This window comes from Scyliorhinus torazame, chromosome 8 (assembly GCF_047496885.1).
Source record: "Scyliorhinus torazame isolate Kashiwa2021f chromosome 8, sScyTor2.1, whole genome shotgun sequence".
NCBI classification, from domain to species: Eukaryota; Metazoa; Chordata; class Chondrichthyes; order Carcharhiniformes; family Scyliorhinidae; genus Scyliorhinus; species Scyliorhinus torazame.
The window spans coordinates 36,332,011-36,355,598 of record NC_092714.1 but is presented as its reverse complement, the minus strand read 5'-3'; the positions used below and the strand labels follow the sequence as shown (position 1 = coordinate 36,355,598).

The following is a 23,588-nucleotide window of genomic DNA, read 5'->3' as shown; positions in this document are numbered from 1 at the left end:
CACACGCCTCTGTTTGGCTCCTTTGTGAAGACAAGCCGATATGTCCAATTTCCTCTGCCAAGGATCCAACCATGGGCTTGGTTACTGGCAGCCTACAATTGCATCTTGCAGCATAGGCCAGGCTCGCAAACCTCAAATGCAGATGCATTGAGTCGGCTCCCACTTCCAAAGAACATGACAACACCACCAGTGCCTCAAGAAATTGTCCTAGCATTAAGCTTTCTTGACATTTTGCCAGTATCGTCAGGTCATATAAAGAACTGGACACAACGTAGTCCAAAGTGAAACAAATTATCATAACTGGGTGGCACCACGATAAATCTGACTATTAAGGCCCTGCCTCACTTGCAAACACAAACTCAGTTGCGAGGATGCAGTCATACCTTGGGGTTCGAGAGTGGTGGTACCACTAAGGCAAGAGAGCTGCTGTTGCAGGAATTGCACAGCGCCGATCTGAGCCAAACAAAAATGAAAATGGTAGCTAGAAGCTACATTTGTCAGTTCGGCATAGATAAGGACATGGTGCGCCTGTGCGACCCCTGCCAGAGACAGCAGACTTTGCCACTCACAGCCAACCTCCACTCATGGGAATGGATTGGTTGGCCGTAGACGAGGGTAGATATGGACTTCACAGGCCCTTCTGTAAGCCCCTTTTTCTTGAACTTTCCTCTTTTTCTCGTTCCTTCCCTTCACACATTTTCTCCCTCTTTCTCTCTTGTATTCTCCTCTTCCTTATCTTTCTCACATTCTGCTGTGCTGCCTTTCCGGGATCTTGCCCCATTCTTTACATTTTCTCACAGTTCATCGATCAGGATGTGTCTGCAATTTACTCTTTCTCCATCATTGCTGTTTTATTTGGTTGTTTTTTTTTTTTTTAATTTTCCGCACCCACTCCTAATTTGTTGCTAAATAAAATGTAGAATTTTATTTAGCAACAAAAAAAACTAGATTGATCAAGGAAACTGTTTAAAAAAAAAACGTTTTAGAACCTGAGGTTTATTTTGTCCGACAGACAAACCTGAGGTGACTTTCTTTTCTCTGACAGGAGTAAGGTAGCATAGTGGTTATATTACTGGCCTCCTAATGCCAAAGGGTGGACCAATGATCCGGGAGGCATACGCTTAGTTGCTACCAAAGCAGCTGGGTAATTTAAATTCAGTTAATAAAATCAATCGGAATAAAAAGCTAGTGCCATTCATGGTGACCATGAAGCTACCAGGTTGCCATAAAAACACATCTGGTGCACTAATGCCCTTTAGGGAAGGAAATCTGCCATCCTCATCTGGTCTGGCCTACATGTGACTCGAGATCCACAGCAATCTGGTTGATCCGTCTCTTGAAATGACCCAACGAGGCAATCAGATTTCGAGGGATGGTCTTTCCAGTGACATTCACATTCCATGAAGGAGCAATTTTTTAAAAAGCAGACTGTTGCAAGAGAGCGTTTTTGGGGAATTTTTCAGAATTAATGATACTGTCAGTTTGTATATCAATTGGGCTTAAAAGTCAATTCCTGCAATAGGAAAGCAGCAGTATGATTGAACCTTTGGATGCTTGTGCTGCAAGGGAAGTACTTTGGCTTCCTTTCCACTGCTAACCCATCAGCACTGTACCATCTCATTCATTTCATTGTTTCATGTGATGCTCCTTTCTTGCATGGTAATTATAAGGTGCTGACTTGGCCTGAGTGGCAACCTCTGTGTTCCTGCGTGGCTGCACAGTTTAAGAGGGCATGTTGCTCATCAGATGTACATTTTGCTGCAATAGGAAGTGTTGATTCAACTCACTCCAGACTGGTTTCTCAAAGTTTGTCTCCAGCCTGCAAGAAAAGCATGTCTGTTCAGGATTGCGAGTCGCTGGACTGAGACACAACTTTTGGTGACTCATCACATCTCATGAAAGGACAGATATTGCTCTTCATTTCTTTCAGCAAACAGCATCTCTATGATGGAGCAATGCCGTAAATCTGTTAAGTACTTCTAGTTTTAGATCCTACAGTCATGTGCACCCATGCACGCCATACACTACCTTGCCGTTGTTTCTATACTGACATTTCATGGAGGATAGCAGAGTGAACTCTGAACCTTGGCTTCTCTGTGGCCATTGTTATCTGCTGGTGACAAAAAGGACTTCCTAAAAAGTGGATATCTATTGACAAAGTGATAAAACATGCCCTGGTTTCAGATTACGTGACTCTGATGCCCAGTTCACCACAGTACAGGATAAGAAATACCTTGGGCCAGATTTGGGCAGGGAGTGATGAAGGACTGGCATTCATTGCATTTATGAGCACTCACAGACCTTTTACGGGCTTATGATCAGAGATTTGGGGTATTTAAAGACCTTTGTCAGTGTGCCATCCTCTGCTAATTGGTAGTGTGGGAAGGCAGATCAAGCAACTGCATGCCACTTCATACAATCACATTGAAGAGTCCTGACTGGGACATGCAGAGCTTACAGAATTATTCCCAGTCAGAACGATGGGACCATTTCTGCATCAGAAACCCACTCGATTAATCGGCTCTTTTCCCGAGCTGCAGCATCAACATCCCGCCTCTAGGCTCCACGACCAATCAGGGAGAATGGGCAGTGTGATGCCTCCATTTTGTCAAAAGAGAATTGCTAATTACAAGCTCCATGGCCTGGGTTACAGGGGTCACCAGGTGAGGTTGATGCAAGCACAGGAACGGGTGGAGATCTGGGAATTTTGCCTCCCTACCCCCAATCTCTCATTTACTTGCAAGTCCTGCAGTGGAGTCTGAGTGGCTCCAGTGAAGTGAACTTTCCGAAAGAGTGGGGGGGGGGGGGGGGGGGGGGGGTGCAACACAGTAACATCTACAGCCAAGCAGGCATGGATGGAAGTGATCAAGGCAGTCAGCCGCAGATGTGTGGACCCTTCAGTCTTGAGACAGTGCACCAAGAGAATCCAAGGCCTCAGGAGGGGCATGGCAGCTAAGTGGCACAATGATGCCACTCTGACATCCCCAGCATTCACCTGCGCAGCTCCACTCATTCCTCCCACTCTCCCTGGGCACCTCCTCACATTCCCATCTGGATAACCAAGAGTCACACTCACCCTCAGCCCATTGTCCTCTCACACTCAACCTCACGGTCACCCTCCACAAATGTGCTCCCCTCGCTGGTTATTACAAACACTCACTCTGCTTTTTCTCCTTTCTCGAGAGAGGCGGAGAAGACCTGGGGTGAGGGTGAGAGGGAGATGACCCTCTAGTGATATGCATCTTATCAGCCAGTACCAATCCCACCTGCCCCACAGGGAAGGAGGTGGAGCTCTTCAGTGTAGCTGTTCAAAGCCTTCCCATCCTATCAATTTCACTGAAGAGGATCGTCCTATTGTGCACTCATCTCAGTGACTCTGGGGAGGGGCAGACGCAGTGTGGAACCCCTGATCCGATGGGAACTCAAGTTTAAAAAGGCTGGTAATTACCTTTCCAATCGCCTTTAATTGCTTTTCTGCCAGACCCACTGGATTCGGAACATATCCTAGGAATATTGAGGGGGCTGTGATCCAGAACCCTAATTTTTAGGGACTTTAGCATCCCGCATGCAGCAAATCCTGTCTGCACGTGGCTAGGAACATTCTGCGTGCAGTATCTAAAAAGGATATGTGAGTTTCTTGGTTTCTTGCTCCAAGGCCTCCCACTCCGCCCCCATCCCCCGACGAACATATATTCAGGTGGAAATCAAAGTGCCATTTTTAATAAATAATGAAATGGCAAGTGAGCTTGTTACCAAGTCAATTCATCAGCTTATTATGCTGCCCACGCCATAATACAGTCAGCGCGGACGGACGGGTGGGAGTGGGCAGTATGTGTTTCTTTCTAAGCCAGGTTGAACAAGAGTGGGAAGGAAGGGGAGGGGCACATCATTTGGGCAGGGGGGGCGGGGGGGGGGGTGCCCTGTGTGCATCAGGGGCACTCTCCATGATGTCACCCATGTCTTTGATGCTCACCGCCGACCCTCCTAAACAAATTGTCTACTACATAGGGCTGTAGATGCTTAGTCATTGAGTCTGTTTAAGACAGAGGTCAGTATATTTCTAGATATTAAAGACATTAAAGGCTATGGGGATGGAGAAGGAAATTTGCACTGAGGCAGAAAACCAGCAATGATTTAGTGGAATTGTGGAGCAGGTATAAAGGGCTGTACGGCCTACTCTTGCTCGTATTGCCTATGCTCCTCACCTGCCCCCACCTCACTCTCTGTACTCTAAGATCCCTCTCTGCCCTCAAAGCCTGGAGCTTCCCTGTCTCTGGCAGCCATCACTTCTTGCTCCTCCTTGCAGTTCCAGCAGTGCCCACCACTGAGCTCTGGCACTGCCAGGAATACTAGAGCTGTTGGCCAATCAGATTAGCCAGTAGCACTCGAGGGCAGGAATTCTTTTTCCTGATGGCCGGAAGTCTTACTCTCACCTGGTTTAGCCCGCTGGCGGTGTGTTACAGCTGGGAGGTGGACTTCCTTCCGGTGTGTCAGCTGCCGGATGACTTTGCTTCCCGAAAATCCAGCCTTTAATCCAATGCAAAGTCATGTATGTACAGAAAGCAAAACTAGGTGAGGGAAAGAAAGATGAGATTAAGAGAGAGAGAGAAAGATAAAAGAGACAGAAAGAAGATTTTTTTTTAGATAAAGATTCCAACAATAATTAAATTCTGAACAATTTAATTCTACTGCCCAAATTCTCCAGTTGTCATAGAATTTACAGTGCAGAAGGAGGCCATTCGGCCCATCGAGTCTGCACCGGCTCTTGGAAAGAGCACCCGACCTAAGGTCAACACCTCCACCCTATCCCCATAACCCAGTAACCCCAACCAACACTAAGGGCAATTTTGGACACTAAGGGCAATTTATCATGGCCAATCCACCTAACCTGCACATCTTTGGACTGTGGGAGGAAACCGGAGCACCCGGAGGAAACCCACGCACACACGGGGAGGATGTGCAGACTCCGCACAGACAGTGACCCAAGCCGGAATCGAACCTGGGACCCTGGAGGTGTGAAGCAATTGTGCTATCCACAATTCTACCATGCTGCCCCTGTGATTGTCTTTCCCCGCTAGCCGCGCACCCTCCGCCCACAGGTTTCCCGAAGGCGTGGCGCGGTTACAATGGGAAATTGATTAACAAGCGGCAAAAAGATAGAATCCTCCCGCCGGCCAACGGTGCGGGGCCGAGAAATACGAGGCTGGGGGAACCAGAGAATCTCGGCCATAACAAAAATAATAACTCTCCAGATAATAAAATCAAACAATCCAATATACATAACCAAGTACAAATATCTATACAAAAACCACCCCTGAGGACCCACCCGAGCCCTCCCCCCCCCCCCCCCACCTGAGCCCTCCCCCCCACCCCCCCCCCCTCCCCTCCCCCCTGGGTTGCTGCTGTTACCTTCCCATTTCCTTTATCATTCTGCAAGGTAGTCAATGAACGGTTGCCACCGCCTGGTGAACCCTTGAGCCGAACCCCTTAGTGCGAACTTTATCCGTTCTAGTTTTATAAACCCTGCCATGTCATTTATCCAGGTCTCCATGCCCGGGGTTTGGCTTCCTTCCACATAAGCAATATCCTTCGCCAGGCTACTAGGGACGCAAAGGCCAAAACATTAGCCTCTCTCGCCTCCTGCACTCCCGGCTCTTCTGCAACCCCAAATATAGCCAACCCCCAGCCTGGCTCGACCCGGACCCCCACCACCTTCGAAAGCACCTTTGCCACCCCCACCCAGAACCCCTGCAGTGCCGGGGATGACCAAAACATGTGGGTGTGGTTTGCTGGGCTTCTCGAGCATCTCCCACACCTATCCTCTACCCCGAAAAATTTACTGAGCCTTGCTCCGGTCATATGCGCCCTGTGCAAAACCTTGAATTGTATCAGGCTTAGCCTGGCGTACGAGGACGACGAGTTTACCCTACGTAGGGCATCAGCCCACAGCCCCTTCTCAATCTCTTCCCCCAGCTCTTCTTCCCATTTTCCCTTCAGCTCATCCACCATGATCTCCCCCTCATCCCTCATTTCCCTGTATATATCCGACACCCTACCATCCCCCACCCATGTCCCTGAGATCACTCTATCTTGAATCTCCTGCTTCGGGAGCTGCGGGAATTCCCTCACCTGTTGCCTCGCAAAAGCCCTCAGTTGCATGTACCGAAATGCATTCCCTTGGGGCAACCCATATTTTTCCGTCAGCGCTCCCAGACTCGCAAACGTCCCGTCTACGAACAGATCTCTCAGTTGCACAATCCCAGCTCTCTGCCATGCTCCAAATCCCCCATCCATTCTCCCCGGGACAAACCTATGATTATTTCTTATCGGGGAGCGCACCGAGACTCCCGTCCTTCCCCTATGCCGTCTCCACTGCCCCCAAATTTTCAGTGTTGCCACCACCACTGGACTTGTGGTGTATTTCTTTGGGGAGAACGGCAACGGCGCCGTAGCCAGTGCTTGTAGGCTGGTTCATTTGCAGGACGCCATCTCCAATCTCTTCCACGCCGCTCCCTCCCCTTCTCCCATCCACTTACACACCATTGAGATATTGGCGGCCCAGTAGTATTCACTTAGGCTCGGTAGTGCCAGTCCCCCCCCTATCCCTGCTATGCTGCAAGAACCCCCTCCTCACTCTCGGGGTCTTCCCAGCCCACACAAAACTCATGACGCTTTTCTTGATTTTCTTGAAAAAAGCCTTCGTGACCATCACCGGGAGGCACTGAAACACAAAAAGGAATCTCTGGAGGACTACCATTTTGACCGCCTGCACCCTACCCACCAGTGACAGGGGCACCATGTCTCATCTCTTAAAATCCTCCTCCATCTGTTCCACCAATCGTGTTAAATTAAGCCTATGTAAGGTTCCCCAACTCCTGGCTATCTGAATCCCTAAGTACCGGAAATCTCTTGTTACCTTCCTCAGTGGTAAATCATCTATTCCCCTGCTCTGCTCTCCCGGATGCACCACAAACAACTCACTCTTCCCCATATTCAATTTGTACCCCGAGAATTCCCCAAACTCCCTGAGTGTCTGCATTATCTCAGGCATCCCCTCCACTGGGTCCGCAACATATAGCAATAAATCATCTGCATACAATGATACCCGGTGTTCTTCTCCTCCCCTGAGTACTCCCCTCCATTTCTGGAGCCCCTCAGTGCTATGGCCAGGGGCTCAATCGCCAATGCAAACAGTAATGGAGACAGGGGACACCCCTGCCTCGTCCCTCTATAAAGACGGAAGTAGTCAGACCTCTGCCTGTTCGTGACCACACTCGCCACCTGGGCCCTATACAGCAGCTGTACCCATCCAATAAACCCTTCTCCAAAACCAAATCTCCTCAGCACTTCCCACAGATAGTCCCACTCCACTCTTTTGAATGCTTTCTCGGCGTCCATCGCCACCACTATCTCCGCCTCCCCCTCTGGTGGGGGCATCATCATCACCCCTAGCAGCCTCCGTATGTTCGAGTTCAGCTGTCTCCCCTTAATGAACCCAGTTTGATCCTCGTGGACCACCCCCGGGACACAGTCCTCTATCCTCGTCGCCATCACCTTGGCCTGGAGCTTAGCATCTACGTTTAAAAGGGAAATGGGCCTGTAGGACCCACACTGCAGCGTGTCTTTTTCTTTCTTCAAAAGGAGCGATATCGTCGCTTCCGACATAGTCGGGGGCAACTTCCCCCTTTCCCTGGCCTCATTAAAGGTTCTCGTCATAAGCGGGGCCAGTAGGTCCATATATTTCCTATAAAATTCCACCGGGAATCCGTCCGGTACGGGGCCTTCCCCGCCTGCATGCTCCCAATCCCTTTTACCACCTCCTCCATCTCAATCTGTGCTCCCAGTCCCGCCCTCTCCTGCTCCTCCACCTTCGGGAATTCCAGCTGATCCAGGAAACACCTCATTCCCTCCTTCCCTTCCGGGGGCTGAGCCTTATATAACCTCTCATAGAATGCCTTGAACACCCCGTTCACTCTCTCCGCTCCCCGTTCCATCTCTCCCTCCTCATCTCTCACCCCACCTATCTCCCTCGCTGCTCCCCTTTTCCTCAATTGGTGGGCCAGTAGCCGACTCGCCTTCTCTCCATACTCATACTGTACACCCTGTGCCCTCCTCCACTGTGCCTCTGCCTTACCCGTGGTCAGCAGGTCAAATTCCACATGTAACCTTTGTCTTTCCCTGTACAGTCCCTCCCCCGGTGCCTCTGCATATTGCCTGTCCACCCTCAGAGGTTCTTTCAACAATCGCTCCCTTTCTTTACCCTCTTGCTTCCCTTTATGTGCCCTTATGGATATCAGTTCCCCTCTGACTACCGCCTTCAACGCCTCCCAGACCACTCCCACCTGAACCTCTCCGTTGTCATTAAGCTCCAAGTACCTTTCGATACACCCCCTCACCCTTAGACATACCCCCTCATCCGCCAATAAGCCCATATCCATTCTCCAGAGTGGGTGCGGTTCTTTTTCCTCTCCTACCTCCAGGTCTACCCAATGTGGAGCGTGGTCCGAAATGGCTATGGCCGTATACTCCGTCCCTGTCACCTTCGGAATCAGTGCCCTTCCCAAGACAAAAAAGTCTATCCGTGAGTATACTTTGTGAACATGGGAGAAAAATGAGAACTCCTTACTCCTCCCATCTGCTCCATGAAGTCCTTAAGCACCCTGGCCGCTGCCGGCCTCCTCCCTGTCCTGGACCTCGACCGGTCCAGCCCTGGATCAAGCACCGTATTGAAGTCTCCCCTCAGTACCAACTTTCCCGCCTCCAGGTCCGGGATACGTCCCAACATATGCCTCATAAAATTTGCATCATCCCAGTTCGGGGCGTATACGTTCACCAGAACCACCGCCTCCCCTTGCAATCTGCCACTCACCATCACATATCTACCCCCACTATCCGCCACTATGGTCTTTGCCTCAAACAGTACCCGTTTCCCCACTAAGATAGCCACCCCCCTATTCTTCGCATCTAAACCCGAATGAAACACCTACCCCACCCATCCTTTACGTAGTCTGACCTGGTCTATCAGTTTCAGGTGCATCTCCTACAACATAACCACAACTGCCTTTAATTTCTTTAGGTGTGCGAGTACCCGTGCCCTTTTAATCGGCCCGTTCAGCCCTCTCACGCTCCACGTGATCAGCCGGGTTGGGGGGCTCTTTACCCCCCCCCCCCCCCTTGTCGACTAGCCATCCCCTTTTTTTACCCAGCTCCTCACCCGGTTCCCACGTACCCGTATATCCCACCGACGGTGCCCTCCCGCCTCGACCACCCCATCCCATAACAGCTCTCCCTTCTCCTTAGCAGCAGCAACCCAGTTAACCCCCCCTCCCCCCCTCTCCGCTAGATCCCCCTCTAGCGTAGTTGCACCCCCCATGTTACTCCCAGAAGTCAGCGAACTCTGGCTGACCTCGGCTTCCCCCCTTGTCCTCGGCCCCCACTGTGTGAGGCCCCCTCCTTCCTGCGTCCCCGTTCCCGCCACAATTACCATAGCGCGGGAACAAAGCCCGCGTTTCCCACTCGGCCCCGCCCCTAATGCCGCATTTCCCTTCTCCTTCCCCTTTCCGTCCCATCGGCGCCCACAGTTCCTCATACTCTCTCCCCCCCACAACATGGGGAAGAGAGAAAAGTTACAGGATCACAGAATTAACAAATTGAACAATCATCCCCCCCCCTTTCCCCTTCCTCGCCCCACATAATCACCCCACCACTTTGTCCCAGAAGCTCTTTCTCCCGCCAGACTATTGCAGCTTCTCGTCCACAATGAATGTCCACGCCTCTTCTGCCGTCTCAAAGTAGTGGTGCTTCCCTTGGTGTGTGACCCACAGTCTCGCCGGTTGCGAGAAATTGAACCTTCTTTTTGTGAAGCACCGCCTTAGCCCGATTGAAACTTGCCCTCCTTCTCGCCACCTCCGCACTCCAATCCTGGTATACGCGGATCACCGCGTTCTCCCACCTACAGCTCCGAGTTTTCTTCGCCCATCTGAGGACCGTCTCTCTGTCATTGTAGCGGAGAAACCTCACCACTATAGTTGAAGGTATTTCTCCAGCCTTTGGTCTTCGCGCCAGAACTCGATAGGCTCCCTCCACCTCCAAAGGGCCCGTCGGGGCCTCCGATCCCATTAGCGAATGAAGTGTCGTGCTCACATATGTCCCGACGTCCACCCCTTCTGTGCCTTCGGGAAGACCCAGGACTCTTAAATCCTTCCTCCTCAAATTATTCTCCAGTGCTTCCAACCTCTCCACACACCTTTTGTGCTGTGCCTCGTGCGTTAGCAACCCTAACTTTTTCTGACATGTTTAGTGGGTAACTGGTACCTTAACATCATCCCATCCAGTGAGGTAAAGTGCAGCTTGTGGAGGAGCAGGACAAATCAAACAGCAAAGTTCAAATTTCCACCATTTACAACACATTGACGGATGCCAGAAGGTGCCGTCTGATTTATCCTATAATAAATGAGTCCTGATGATGTCACCATTACACCTGCAGCCAAAAATCTGGGCTGGTGCATTGTTTCCTTTCATATTTGTCATCACCGCCCGGAAGCTAACACTGTGGCTTCACAGCACCAGGGTCCCAGATTCGATTCCCTGCTGGGTCACTGTCTGTGTGGAGTCTGCACATTCTCCCCGTGTCTGCGTGGGTTTCCTCCGGGTGCTCCGTTTTCCTCCCACAGTCCAAAGACGTGCAGGTTAGGTGGATTAGCCATGATAAATTGCCCCATAGTGTCCAAAAAGGCTAGGAGGGGTTATTGGGTTACGGGGATAGGGTGGAAGTGAGGGCTTAAGTGGGTCGGTGCAGACTCGATGGGCCGAATGGCCTCCTTCTCCACTGTATGTTCTATGTATCTGGAATGGACAGGGCACATGGCAAAGGAAAATGAGTCAACACAGTGAGCTGCCATTTTAACCTGATTATTAGCATGTCGAGAGATAGGCACTTAAAATTGTGACTAAGGTGTAGCCGAGAGAATTCGACCATCAAGAATGGCACTGAGCCTTCCAGACCAGAAAGATCGCAAATTGGATCCTTGGTTTGTATTGAGTTAACTGATGATAGCATCACTAAGCCTCGCCTCAGTGACCTGGAGAAAGGAAAAATAAATCAGCTTGTTTTCCTCCTCCATAATACTACCCAGAAAAATATACGGAGGATAACTGGACAGGATCAGCTATGAGGCCCTCTTTGGTCACATTGTCCGCCAATACTCAGTGTGAAGAAGAAAGCTCACTTAAACAAGGAACTCAGGGGCTGCCCTGATCAATGGAAGATGTTCAGTAGTGGATATTATTAGCTCACGCTTTCGGGAGGAGAAAGGAAAAAGATAACAAAGGAAGAAAGTATTGGATAAGTAAACAAAGAGGTGCTGTCATAAATAAACAAGCAGCGGTATAGATTTGTCATGAAGCAATAAGGTAATACTCAGCTTCTGCACTATTTCTATCATGGATCTTCTGAGGGGTTAGCATAGTAAGCCAAAATGTTTTATAGGGAGGGAAGTATTAAATCATGCAACATACAGCATATTATTTTGCTGTTAATGTGAACTAGCGCCCCTTTAAGGCGAGAGAGTTTAATCTCCATTAGGGAGAGATTGAATGGGTTGATTGAAAGGGTAGTTGCTACTCAGGCCAGTGATAAGAATCCTGACCGTGTTTTGGGAAATGTCTATTAAGAGACTGCAGATACTGTGGCTGTGATAGCTTCTATTCTGAAAAAAGTGTTTTTGCGCAATCCCAATGAATCCCTTTGCTTTTCTCTAGAGTTTATTTTGAAGTGTAACACTGATATTTGGGTTAGACAGCATGTGGTGTCTGGAATGTGGTGAACAGGAAGTGCATGCTTGACGTTGTGGGCTAGATTTTCCTCTCACTTTTCACCGGCCTCCTTAATGTAAATTTGGCAACTGAGGCAGAGACGTCTTTCAAAGTAATTCTGCTATCGCTCCACTGACCCTATCACTTCAGGGATTTCCTGCTCTTTGAGGGGACTGTTATTGGAATGCCATGCAGGTAAATATCTACCTTCTTTTCCCCCCATCCTCTACACCATAGCAATGCTGGGTGTAAGGGGTGCCCAGTTGGCGTCTAGCGTTCCTACAGGTAGCAGAGAGGCCCAAAAAGGCCTGTGCAAGCTTGTTTCCCGATTGCAATAAGCTGCCCCCTGCTGGAGCAAGTCTGCCACAACCAATATCCAACGTCGCCCCCGCCACCCCACACAACCCACCTCACTGATCCCCCCTCCCCCACTCTTCTGATGGACAACTCACGTCATAAATGGGAGTGACCCAGCCACACAAAGGCAGGCCAGCAGGTATCATTCCCCACCGAGGATGCACTTGGATTCAAGAAGCAGCAGAAAATCTAATTCTTCTATTATTGATATGGAAAGATAAAGATATTTGACAAGTGTATACTTGTCTCTCGACTGGGAACCCAGATGTTTTTGTCAGTCAGTCCTCAATCTGATCCTCCCCGGATACTGGTTTGGGTCAGGCCAGACTAAATAACTAAACAGAGGTTGTTTTTTTCCCCACTCTCTTTCGTTGCTGCCTTGGAGTTTGTCCAGAAGAACACCTGAATTCTGGCACCTGCGTAAACTGTCTGGGTCATGAATCAGTGATTGGCCCTTTTCATCTCGTGGCACAATCCTACCTCCTTGACTTTAAGCAACAACAGAAGGAAAATGGGGTGGGGAGTTAAAGCAAGGTGGTCTGTAATCGAACGTTTAACACACATTCTGATATGAAAATGGGGTCTGATGTTTCTTTTTTAAGTTTTAAAAGAGCCAGGCAGGGATTTAGTTTTGCCAACTCATGGGGGGGAAAATGTCAAACAACAACTGAGACAGATTCACAGGAGGTGTAAAAGGGAACATCCTTTCTTGTTGAGTATTGAGACAATGAAAAGGGAAGCTACAACAATGAAAAGAAAACTGGAACTAATTATTCAGCAAAAAAAAATCTTTGTTTGACGTTCTAATCCTGCAGCACAAATGATCGAGACGTTATTTTCCTTTTCCTTTAAAGTAAGACCGAATGTTTTCCTGTGTCCTGCAGGACATAGACAGAAGTTGGAAGAGCAGAGTAAAAATGCCAGCCTGGCCTTCTCAGAACGCCTCAGTGAATTAGAGCAGCTACGTCGCTCGGCCATGAGGCTCAGCCCTCATCACCCCACTACCGCTCCCAACCCGCGGTCCTCACTGCACCCCACAACCGCCTTTAACCCTCAGGCACAGAGCCAAATTCAAGGTAGGTACCCGAGAGCTACGTAGAATGAGGCACGGGAGGGCTAGAGTCTCTGATAAATTTTTTCAGCACTATGTTTAAACCTCCTTTTTTTTTAAAGTACCTTTTTCAGTCTGTTATGATATCTTCAGCTTTTGTGATTTATTTATAGCCTATTGAAAGGTAATGGGCAGAAATGACTGCCAGTGATTGGATCATACATGTATTCCTGGATGATTTCTCTCTCTGCTCTTTACGGGTTAGTGGAGAGAGGTATTTGATAGGAATGTGTTAAATGTCACTGCAGAAACATTGTCAAATATAATTTCTATTCTCAAGTGTCAGTTACTCCTTTCCATCAAGGCATCTCAATGTAATCTATCACAAGAGGTTTGCACTAATGCTATTGTTTGGTGCCATGGAGTTCAATGAACGAATTGTGACATTTACACCAAGCGGGCAAAAGAAACTTTGCACCAATGTGTAATTTTCCCTCTTAGATGCACAACTCATAAAAATCTGCATGATCATTCAGCTCACACATTAGACAGTAGGAACCTTTGTGGGGAACGAGCACCTAATATGCTCTTATCAAATTCCTCCACACTATTTTAATGGAGGAATTAAACCATTCCAATACCAGAGAGCTAAATTCATCACAACCACATTCGACAGCATTATCACCAGCAGTCATTTCTTTCCATAGATTTTTATTTCTGGCATCTTTTTTAGAATTATCAAGTTGGGAAATGATACTTCTTCCAGTATCGGCATCAGAGTCTCTCACATGTAATATAACTCAGGTGGATATGAGTAAAGCCCCCACTCCTTGTCCCAACAATATGTCTCAGTACTGGCCTTTGAAGACCATTCCTTACTACATCAGTTGGCCCAGATATCCTGTTAGCTCTGAAGGAACAACACTCACTGTTCGCTGTCAGGCGCCAACAACATTTTAGGGTGCAGACATCCTGTAATTGGGCAACTGTTTCAGCATGACATCATCTCTGGAGGATCTGTGCTAGGAGCAACATGGTTTTTCAACCAGTCAGACTGAGGAACCCTCACTGAGGCACTCAAGTAGACTACATTTGAGCTGATTCAAAACCCATTCGCTTACTAAGAATTAAAATCAGGCAATGTACAAAGCCAGAAAGTACAAAGTAGGGAATAAAAATTAGATTTAAAGAATGTGGAGAAATTAAAATAAAGGTTAGGAAATACAGATGGTGTTAAGGGAGAGCGGTAAAAGAGACAAACTGAAAAAGCGTTTTTAACAATTGCAAAATCAAAAATTTGTAAATCTGCAACATTGACCTTTTTTTAAATGTTTCCAATTAAGGGGGCAATTTGGTATGGCCAATCCACCTACCCTGCACATCTATTGGGTTGTGGGGGGCGAGACCCACGCAGACATGGGGAGAATGTGCAAACTCCATACGGATAGTGACCCGAGGTCGGGGTCGAACCCGGACCCTCAGCACCCTCAGTGAGGCAGCAGTGGTACCTACTGTGCCACCGTGCCACCCTCTATTGACCTTCTTCTGAAGGATTGAGACTCCACACTTCTGAAATTGTTTTTTTTGGGCCAATGTTTCGTGGTAGTTATTACTTATTAATTCATTCAAAACTCACTGAATCCTAAATCTCTGTGAACTAGTCCAGCCGTAAAAATTGCTGGACTACAGGTTCCGTACCCAAGTTCATACCGACTGTGCATATGCACACACCAGAAATTACTGTTATATTTATCCCGTAATAACAGCAAGTAATTGCTTCACCATTATTATTACAGCTATATCCAGACCATTTTCCATTTCCTTACCAAATTAGATTGATGATTACAGAGGCATCTTTGTGGCCATCTTGGCAGGGTAAGCACAGGCCCCACCAGACGCTGGATTGAAACTGTTCAGCAACTCGTCACTGTGGTTTTGACAGTATACAAATACATAGCTGGGGGAAATTTTTCACAGCCACTTCTGCTTTCCTGGCATTACTCCATCAAATGTACAGTGGGTATGTGACAACGAGGTTTCTGATGCACTTCCTGTAAAATAACGTCACTTGAGCAAGGGTAGTTCTGAGGAATTTCCTGACCATAACTTGTTAGCTTTTCGGGATCAATTTCATGAAATGTCTCTTGGCTCAGAGTTCTAAGATTCAGATTCCGGTTTTAATAGCATTCAAGCACACTCTCTTGAATGCCAATATACATTCACACTGATGCATTGCTATTAATTGCTCTGTTACAGGTGTAACTGGCTGTTAGTGTATTGGTGTTTTCTGAATATCAATGTAAATCCTCATTTGCACCTTGGGCAAGTTCTAAGTACATTGCCTGCAGCACAAAAGAGCTATTTCTTTATGTAAATTTGGTGCAAAAACATGAAGCAGCAAGTTAAAAGCTACACAAAGTTAACTGAAAAATAGGTAATGTTGCTGTATATTCAGATCTCAAAATGAAAATGATCAATCTTAGCTATTGGAAATTGAATGTTTCAATTGGCTCCAGACTATCCCTTGATACATGACTGAGTTTAGACACACTGAGACAGACTAAGGGAGGCGGTGGCCTAGTGGTATTGTCGCGTATTGTCGCTGGACTAATAATCGAGAGACCCCATGTTCAAATCCCACCTCGGCAGATGATGAAATTTGAATTCAATCAAAATCTGGAATTTTTAAAAAGTCTAATGGGATGGCATTCTCTCAGCCCACGCCGGGCGCGATTCTCCGGAGAGCGCAGAATCGACGCCATTGGCGCCGCGCAGTCGGTGTGGCGCCGATCGGGGGCTAGTCTCCGCTCGGGATGGGCTGAGTGGCTGCACAAAGTTCCGAGTCCCGCCGGCGGTGTCCACATGTGGTCTTACCCGGCGGGACCTCGGCATGCATGCGGGCATTGGCGCTGGTCACGGTGCGCATGCGCAGACCCGCGGCGCCCATTTGATGCCGGCAGCTGGAGCAGCGTGGCATGCTGGCCCCTGTAGAGCTCAGAATCGCTGCTCCTGAGGGCATGTTGACACCGTCGTAAAATGTGACGGCTTTTACGACAGTGTCAACACTTCGCCTCAGGTTCAGAGAATCCCGCCCAAGATGTTGCAAACCGATCTGGTCCACTCATGTCCTTTTGGAAAGGAAATATGCCTCCTTACCTGGTGTGGCCTACATCCAATGCACTTAACTCTGAAATGGCCGAGCTAAACCATTCAATTCAAGGGCAATTAGGGTGGGGCAGTAAATGTTGGCTGAGCCAGCGAAGCCCACATCCACTGAACAAATAAGACTTGTCAATTAGAGATGAAATCGCTGTCTTTCAAACAACAATATAGGCACAGCTTATTCAGCTTCTTCATTCTTTCCACCATATGAATGCTATGACTGAACAGTCGGAACATGATTGAGAATCAGATCGATGGATCCTCTTCCACAATGTGTACGCACTACACCTCTCTCCTCTGCCCTGCTTAAATCTGGGGCGGGCAGACCCCTGACTGGCCTCCCTGTCTTGCCAGCAACTGATGCCCTTTAAGTGGGCATTAATGCCCAATTGAGGGCCTCGTTCTGACAGGCAGGGGAACTCATGCGGCAAGTCAGGGGCGGGGCCCCTTGTTCAACAACACATTGTCTAATTGAGGGACCCAGCATCGGAAAGGGCTATGGTCCTCTATGGACTGTTCCCCTGTCCATTCTACCGACCTCCCTATCCCACATGCCCCATGACCCTCACCCTGTGATCCCCCTCCTGCCATCACTTACATGCGGCCTGTTTTCCCATGGCGACCCTGGTTTTCAGGTAGGTGTATCACCGGCACCATCCACCACCTTCCTGATAGCACTGCCGAGCAGTAAAGAGCTGCCAACCTCTGATTGGTCAGGAGCTCTGCTGGGCGGGACTTACAGCGCTGGGGTCCTCAATCCTGGAAAAAGGCCCACTTCAGTGCCTGTCCAACCGACGGGTGAGACCACAATTGCCTACATTTAATTCCAACCATGGTAGTATGGATGTTCATAGTTTTGTAATTTATACCACTGATATTTATTCTCCAACTGAAAACCATTCATTATCATGATATAATTGCTTTTATCATTCCAATTAAGTGTTTTGGAGTAACAACTGGACAAAGCTTACATACAAAGCAAAGTCTCTTTGATTGATACAAGCTCAGACTAGTGAACCCTACATTAAATGCCAGCCCACTCCTTCTGCTAATCTGTTCAAGCAAAAGCACCTGTTCATTCAATAACTCAACCAAACAAGTTGTTACCTGGATGTGGCATCAATTGTCCACCACATCATAGGGGCTGGCAGATGAAAAGTCGCTTTGTCTCAAACTCAGAGTCAAACACTTTCTTCTCACAATACTTATGCAATTTAATTTGATACCTTGTTTTGGTGGATTAAGTTGGGCATTTTTCTAACAAGCTTTGTGCAAAATTGCAGAGGTTGGCTTCAGTATTTATTTTAATTACCCCCTCCCCCATTTCCATTCAAGTAAGTCCATGACCAGAAACGTACAGTCCCTGTTTTATTTTATGATTCTGACTGCAATCCCAATTCCGAAAGTGTTCATGTTCACTGGGATTCGTCATTTTTGTATCATTTGGGACCTGATTTTATTGCAAGGCAGGACTGATCCATCTGAGGAGCTGGGGGAGGAGCAGGTTGGTGTGTGAAGGCCCAGGGTCCATCCTCTACTCTGGCTTAGCTGCCCTATGTCTGGTGTGGGGAGAGGACAGTTAAAATTGAAGCCTTCACTCTGCTTCCACAGTCAATGTGATGACGATGTGTGACAGTTCGCTCAGAGTTTGAGTTGTTGCGGAAAGGTGCACTTGTACATGTATGTTGTGATCTGAAGCTGTGGTTTGTCGAGGTAAATGCTCCAACGTTCTTCCCATGGCATTACTCACCTGGAATCTCTCCAAACCTTATCACCAATCACTGGCATACATTTGAAGGTTGATACTACACCTGCTTGGCCACGTTATAAATGTGCCATCCTTGCCATCAAGTCCTGGGGTGAGGGTCAAACCCAGAGCTACTGGCTCAGAGAAAGAGACATTACCCACACGCTCCACAGGGCATTCAATCATTAATGTAACAGTTGTGTATTTTCTGTCAGTGGAATTTGATTGACAGTCACTTGTTTTTCAGTTCCCTGCCTTTGTGTGTCCAAGGATGATGATAAATTCCAGAAAGTATTTATATTTTATAATCCAGTGATTATTGTTGAGAAACCTTTCAACAATACAAAAGCCAATCAATGTTACCTCACATCTGAATGGGCGACAGCTTGCATGCCAATGTGTGTATGTGTATATTGTATGTGTGTGTTTACTGTATATTCATTTGTAAACATATATGTATACACAGATAAATATGTCTATAAATACTATGGCTACAAGAGCAAGTTAGAGGCTGGATATTTTGTGTTGAGTCATCTCCTGACTCCCAAAGCCTATCCACAATCTTCAAAGCACAAGCCAGGAGTGTGATGGAATGTGCTGGATGAGTGCAGCTCCAAAAATACTTGAGGCTCAACACCATCCAGGACAACGTAGCGCACATGATTGACACTCAATTAATCGCTTTAAACATTCGTTGCCTCTTCCACTGGCGCACAGTGGCTGCAGTTTGTACCATCTACAAGATGCTTTGCAACATTTTGCCAACCTGCCTTCAACAGCACCTTCCAAATCAGTGACCTATGCTATCTAGAAGGACAAGGACTGTAGACACATGGGAACACCACCACCTGCAAATTCCTTGTCCAGTCACATTGTATGCCGAATCGAAAATATATAATTGTTTCTTCACTGTTGCTGGATCAAAATACTGAAACTCTTCCTAACAGCACTGTAGGTGTACCTACGCCACAGGGTTCAAGAAGGTGGCTCAATGCCATCTTTTTAAGGGCAATTGGAATGGGCCAATAAATGCAGTGTCCTCACAAAATTTGAACAAAAAATAAATAAAATATGCATACACATGTTTTTGAATCTTTAGCTAATACCTTCTGAACAATTGTCTTCAATATGAGAACAGAAGGTGATGTGGATTTAAGCTCTTATATTTTTTCCTCACTAGCATCTTGCATGAGTCTTTCCATCGTGGCCCCCTCCCCTCCCCGACCTCAATCCCCAACCCTGCCCCACCACCTCCAGTCCCACCACCACCAGGCAGGGAAGATTCAACAATCCTGCCCTGACTGTCAAAAATCACTTGACCTCTTCAGCCATCAAAGGAGGTGGTTGAGGTCATTGAGATAAAAAAGTTCACAAACAGCATTGTGGTGGCAAACCTGGAACACTACTTCAGTTTAAATCGAAAGATGAGCAATGACCCCAACCAGCGAAAGGTGTATTCAGAATGTTTGTTTTTTCAGATGTGGTTGGATCTGGACTGGAGAAGGCTAGAATGGACTTTAATGGAGGTTTCTGGAATTGATGAACAGTTTTGATGGATAAGTAGGAAAACAGTATTTCTTCTTACTCGGAAGTCAGTAAGATGAAGTCGTTGTTTTATAACAGTCCCCCCGGGGAGTGAGAAGAGAGGTCAGGAGAAAATTCTTCATACAGAAATTTGTTGGAGCGTTGAATGCTTTGTCACAAGGAAAAATTGAGGCAATTGCTAAGTGGAGAGTAAATAAACATTTGAGTCTGAGGAAGATTCAGATTGCTGAGGAGTAAATTAGGAGCGTGGGGTTAATTTGTGATTGTTCTAGTAAATAGCCAGCATTGACACAACACATTGGGCTACATGGTGTATACACAGCTCTATGATTGGGGGTTGGCCGTCAGAATGGTAGGTTTCCTTCAAGATACATGAGCTAAAATGAATCAAATGGACTTTCTCATCTATATTTCATGTGGATGTGGTAGCACAGGGCTCCTGACACCCATCAAATCATAAAACAATAAGCGCCTGCACCATTAGGAGAGGAGGGAAAATCTGGAAATAGCATTATTAAAACATTTTGACAAGATAGCATCCATACCATTTTTGTGTTACTTATTCAGTCTCAATATGTTTTGAGTTTTAAAGAATATTTTAAAAATGTCTTAATAAAAAGATTCAGATTTTATCTGTAGGAATTTTTTTCTATTTGAACGGAAAAGCAATTTTGAAACCAAGTTTTTCACTGTACTGACTTCAAATTGGATAATTTAGATCAGATGTTAAAAGACGAAAGGGAACAGATTTATTGTCAAAGTGCTATTGTCTTTTATGAATGGACATTCAACTGCTAGCCAAACTAAAGCAAACCACTTCTCGCAGCTCTGCAAATACATTTATGGATGAAAAATAATCACAGTGTAATATTGTAACACATCGTAAGTTCAGGGTTACAGGAATTCACTGTAACAAACCACATTTTGTCTTTCAATAAGTCTTCGTATGAACATGCAGGATTTCACTCCATTTGCTGTGCGTATTGCTTCTTTGATAGGCTTGGACATTTACTGTGTCTGAAAGGACATGTGCTTCACAATTTCTCTCAATTCTTTCCCCCACTTTTCGTGCCAAAGAGCTGACCTTGCAGGGGTGTGGTTCTGTTGGTTTGGGCAATCCCTTGCTAACACTCCCAAGTGCTCATTCCTCAAGTCTCAGTGAGCGTGGGCAGGGTTGTTTATCATGGAGGACAGTGCAGCCGGGTCTAATCCTGTCCACAAGCACACTTCCCAGCAGAGGTTCGGATTGCGATGAGAGAATGCTGATTTTCCCACATCGGAGTGTTGAGGTTAAGTTGTAGCAGCCAACAACTGCTAACTCTGCAGTGTACCAGGAATTGGAGCTGGGATCGTACGGCCAATAGAGCATAGGGACACTCCACACCATTTATCCTGCGAATCATAAACACAGTTTAGGAATAAGTTTGTAATCCTTCCACTGTGTTGTAAGTACTAACACTTCAAGCTATCGACTCAGTGATAGCACCCTAAGCCAAAGGTTTGTTTATAGGTTCAAATCCCACTCAGAAACCCAAGCACAGAATCCAGGGTGAAACTTCAGTGCAATAGTGAAGCGGCTGGATTCTTCTGCCCCGCCTGCTGCAAGAACGCCACGGGAAAGAGGCAGACAATGGAGAAGTCCATTGACCTCGGCGGGATTGTCCGGTCGCCAGGCGGACACGGGGGGGGGGCGGGGGGGGGGGGGGGGGGGACCCGGAGCTCCAACATCCGGGGGGGGGGGGGGGCAGAGGGTTCCCCAACTCTGAGAGGGTTCCCCAACTCTGAGAGGGCCTTCATGGTGAGGCGCCTACTCCTCTCTCCCACCTGAGATGGGGAAAAGATTTATGTCACTTTCCCACCCTAACCACACCCGTTCCTGTCAGCCTAAAAATTGAGGCTGGGCGGGAAAAGACCCTTAAGTGGCCACTTAAGTGCCTTAATCGGGGAATGGGTGGTCCCCGTCCCCCCTCAGCAAGGCCCTGCCCACCCAAGCATCTGGGTTTGGGCAGGCGGGTTTGCAGGGGAATATTATGCTCTTGCCAGCCTTGGGGTGGGCTGGGGGAGTGTAAAATTCTGCTGTTAGAATGTTTGGCATTTGAAAACTGTGCTGTGCACCTTTCAACCAAGATTCCAACTAAAACATAAACAGGCCCTGATATTACTCCTGCAATTCCAGTGCACAAATACTTGATATGTGTGTCTACAATCCCCCTCTGCTATCTCACCAGAGCTATTAAACAATTTATTTGAAATGGGTTAACAGCTCCACTAAAATGACAGAGGGAGGAAGGTCTGACAAACGGGTTTGATCAGTGCACAATGCCAGTAAGCCAGGCTGTGCTTTTGGGGTTGTCAACCTGTGTAGTTTTCTATCCGGATTCTCTGAAGAGCATTTTTCAGTTAATGAAGTTTTGTTACTTTTGCTTGCCGTCTAAACTTTATAGAAAGGTTGGGTGCAAAACAGGGAGGGGGGGGGGGAGAGGTAAAACCTGCAGATGTTTCATGTATAGTGATGAAAGCAGACATCTGGGGCGCGATTCTCTGACCCCCCCACCGGGACGGAGAATCGCCGGGGGCCGGCGTGAATCCCGCCCCTGCCTTGTCCCGAATTCTCCGGCACCGGAGATTAGGCGGGGCGGGAATCGCGCCAGTCAGCGGGCCCACCCCCCGGTGATTCTCCGGTCCGCAATGGGCCGAAGTCCCGCCGCTGTCAACCCACGCCAGCCGTCGTGGATTGAACCACCTTTCGAACGGTGGGACAAGGCGGCGTGGGTGGGCTCTGGGGTCCTGGGGGTGGGGGGGGGGGGGGGGGGGGGAGATCTGGCCCCGGGGGTGCCCCCACGCTGGCCTGGCCCGCGGTCGGGGCCCAACGATCCGCGGGCGGGCCTGTGCCGTGGGGGCACTCTTTTCCTTCCGGCTGGCGGAGGCGGAAGTGACCCCCTCCACTGCGCATGCGCGGGGATGCCGTGAGCGGCCGCTGACACTCCCGCGCATGCGTCGCACGGCAAAGTTATTTCCGCGCCAGCTGGCTTGTCGCCAAAGGCCTTTCCCGCCAGCCGGCGGGGTGGAAATCACTCCGGCGCGGGCCTAGCCCCTCAAGGCGAGGGCTCGGCCCCTCAAGATGCGGAGAATTCCGCACCTTCGGGGCGGCGCGATGCTGGACTGATTCGCGCCGTTTTTGGCGCCGGTCAGCGGACATCGCGCCGATTGCGGAGAATCCCGCCCCCGCCATGTCCCGAATTCTCCGCCACCAGAGATTCGTCGGGGGCGGGAATCGCGCCGGTCGGCGGAAATCACGCCGGTCGGCGGGCCCACCCCCGGCGATTCTCCGGTCCGCGATGGGCTGAAGTCCCGCTGCTGTCAACCCACGCCAGCCGGTGTGGATTGAACCACCTTTCGAACGGCGGGACAAGGCGGCGCGGGCAGGCTCCGGGGTCCTGGGGGGGGGCGCGAGGCGATCTGGCCCCGGTGGGTGCCCCCATGGTGGCCTGACCCGCGATCGGGGCCCACTGATCCGCGGGCGGGCCTGTGCCGTGGGGGCACTCTTTTCCTTCCGCCTTCACCATGGTCTTTACTACGGCAGAGGCACGGGGATGCCGTGAGCGGCCGCTGACGCTCCCGCACATGCGTCGCACGGCAAAGTCATTTCCGCGCCAGCTGGCGGGGTGCCAAAGGCCTTTCCCGCCAGCTGGCGGGGCGGAAATCACTCCGGCGTGAGCCGAGCCCCTCAAGGTGAGGGCTCGGCCCCTCAAGGTGCGGAGAATTCCGCACCTTTGTGGCGGCGCGATGCCGGACTGATTCGCGCAGTTTTTGCCGCCGGTCGGCGGACATCACCCCTCGGGCGGGATTCTCCGTGGGTTGACAGCGGCGGGACTTCGGCCCATCGCGGACCGGAGAATCGCTGGGGGTGGG

At 48.7% G+C, this 23,588-nt stretch overlaps 1 protein-coding gene across 3 annotated transcripts in view; it reads left to right on the top strand.

Annotated features, from left to right (window-relative positions):
- runx1 (RUNX family transcription factor 1) overlaps positions 1-23,588 on the top strand; it is a 268,198-nt gene that overhangs the window by 220,720 nt on the left and 23,890 nt on the right. The window contains exon 6 of one of the 3 annotated variants that reach the window (XM_072513388.1): positions 13,056-13,247. The exons of the other annotated variants lie outside the window; for them this stretch is intronic. Coding sequence (XP_072369489.1) covers positions 13,056-13,247 — 192 coding nt within the window. The remainder of the gene's footprint in view (positions 1-13,055; positions 13,248-23,588) is intronic. 3 annotated transcript variants of the gene reach the window in all.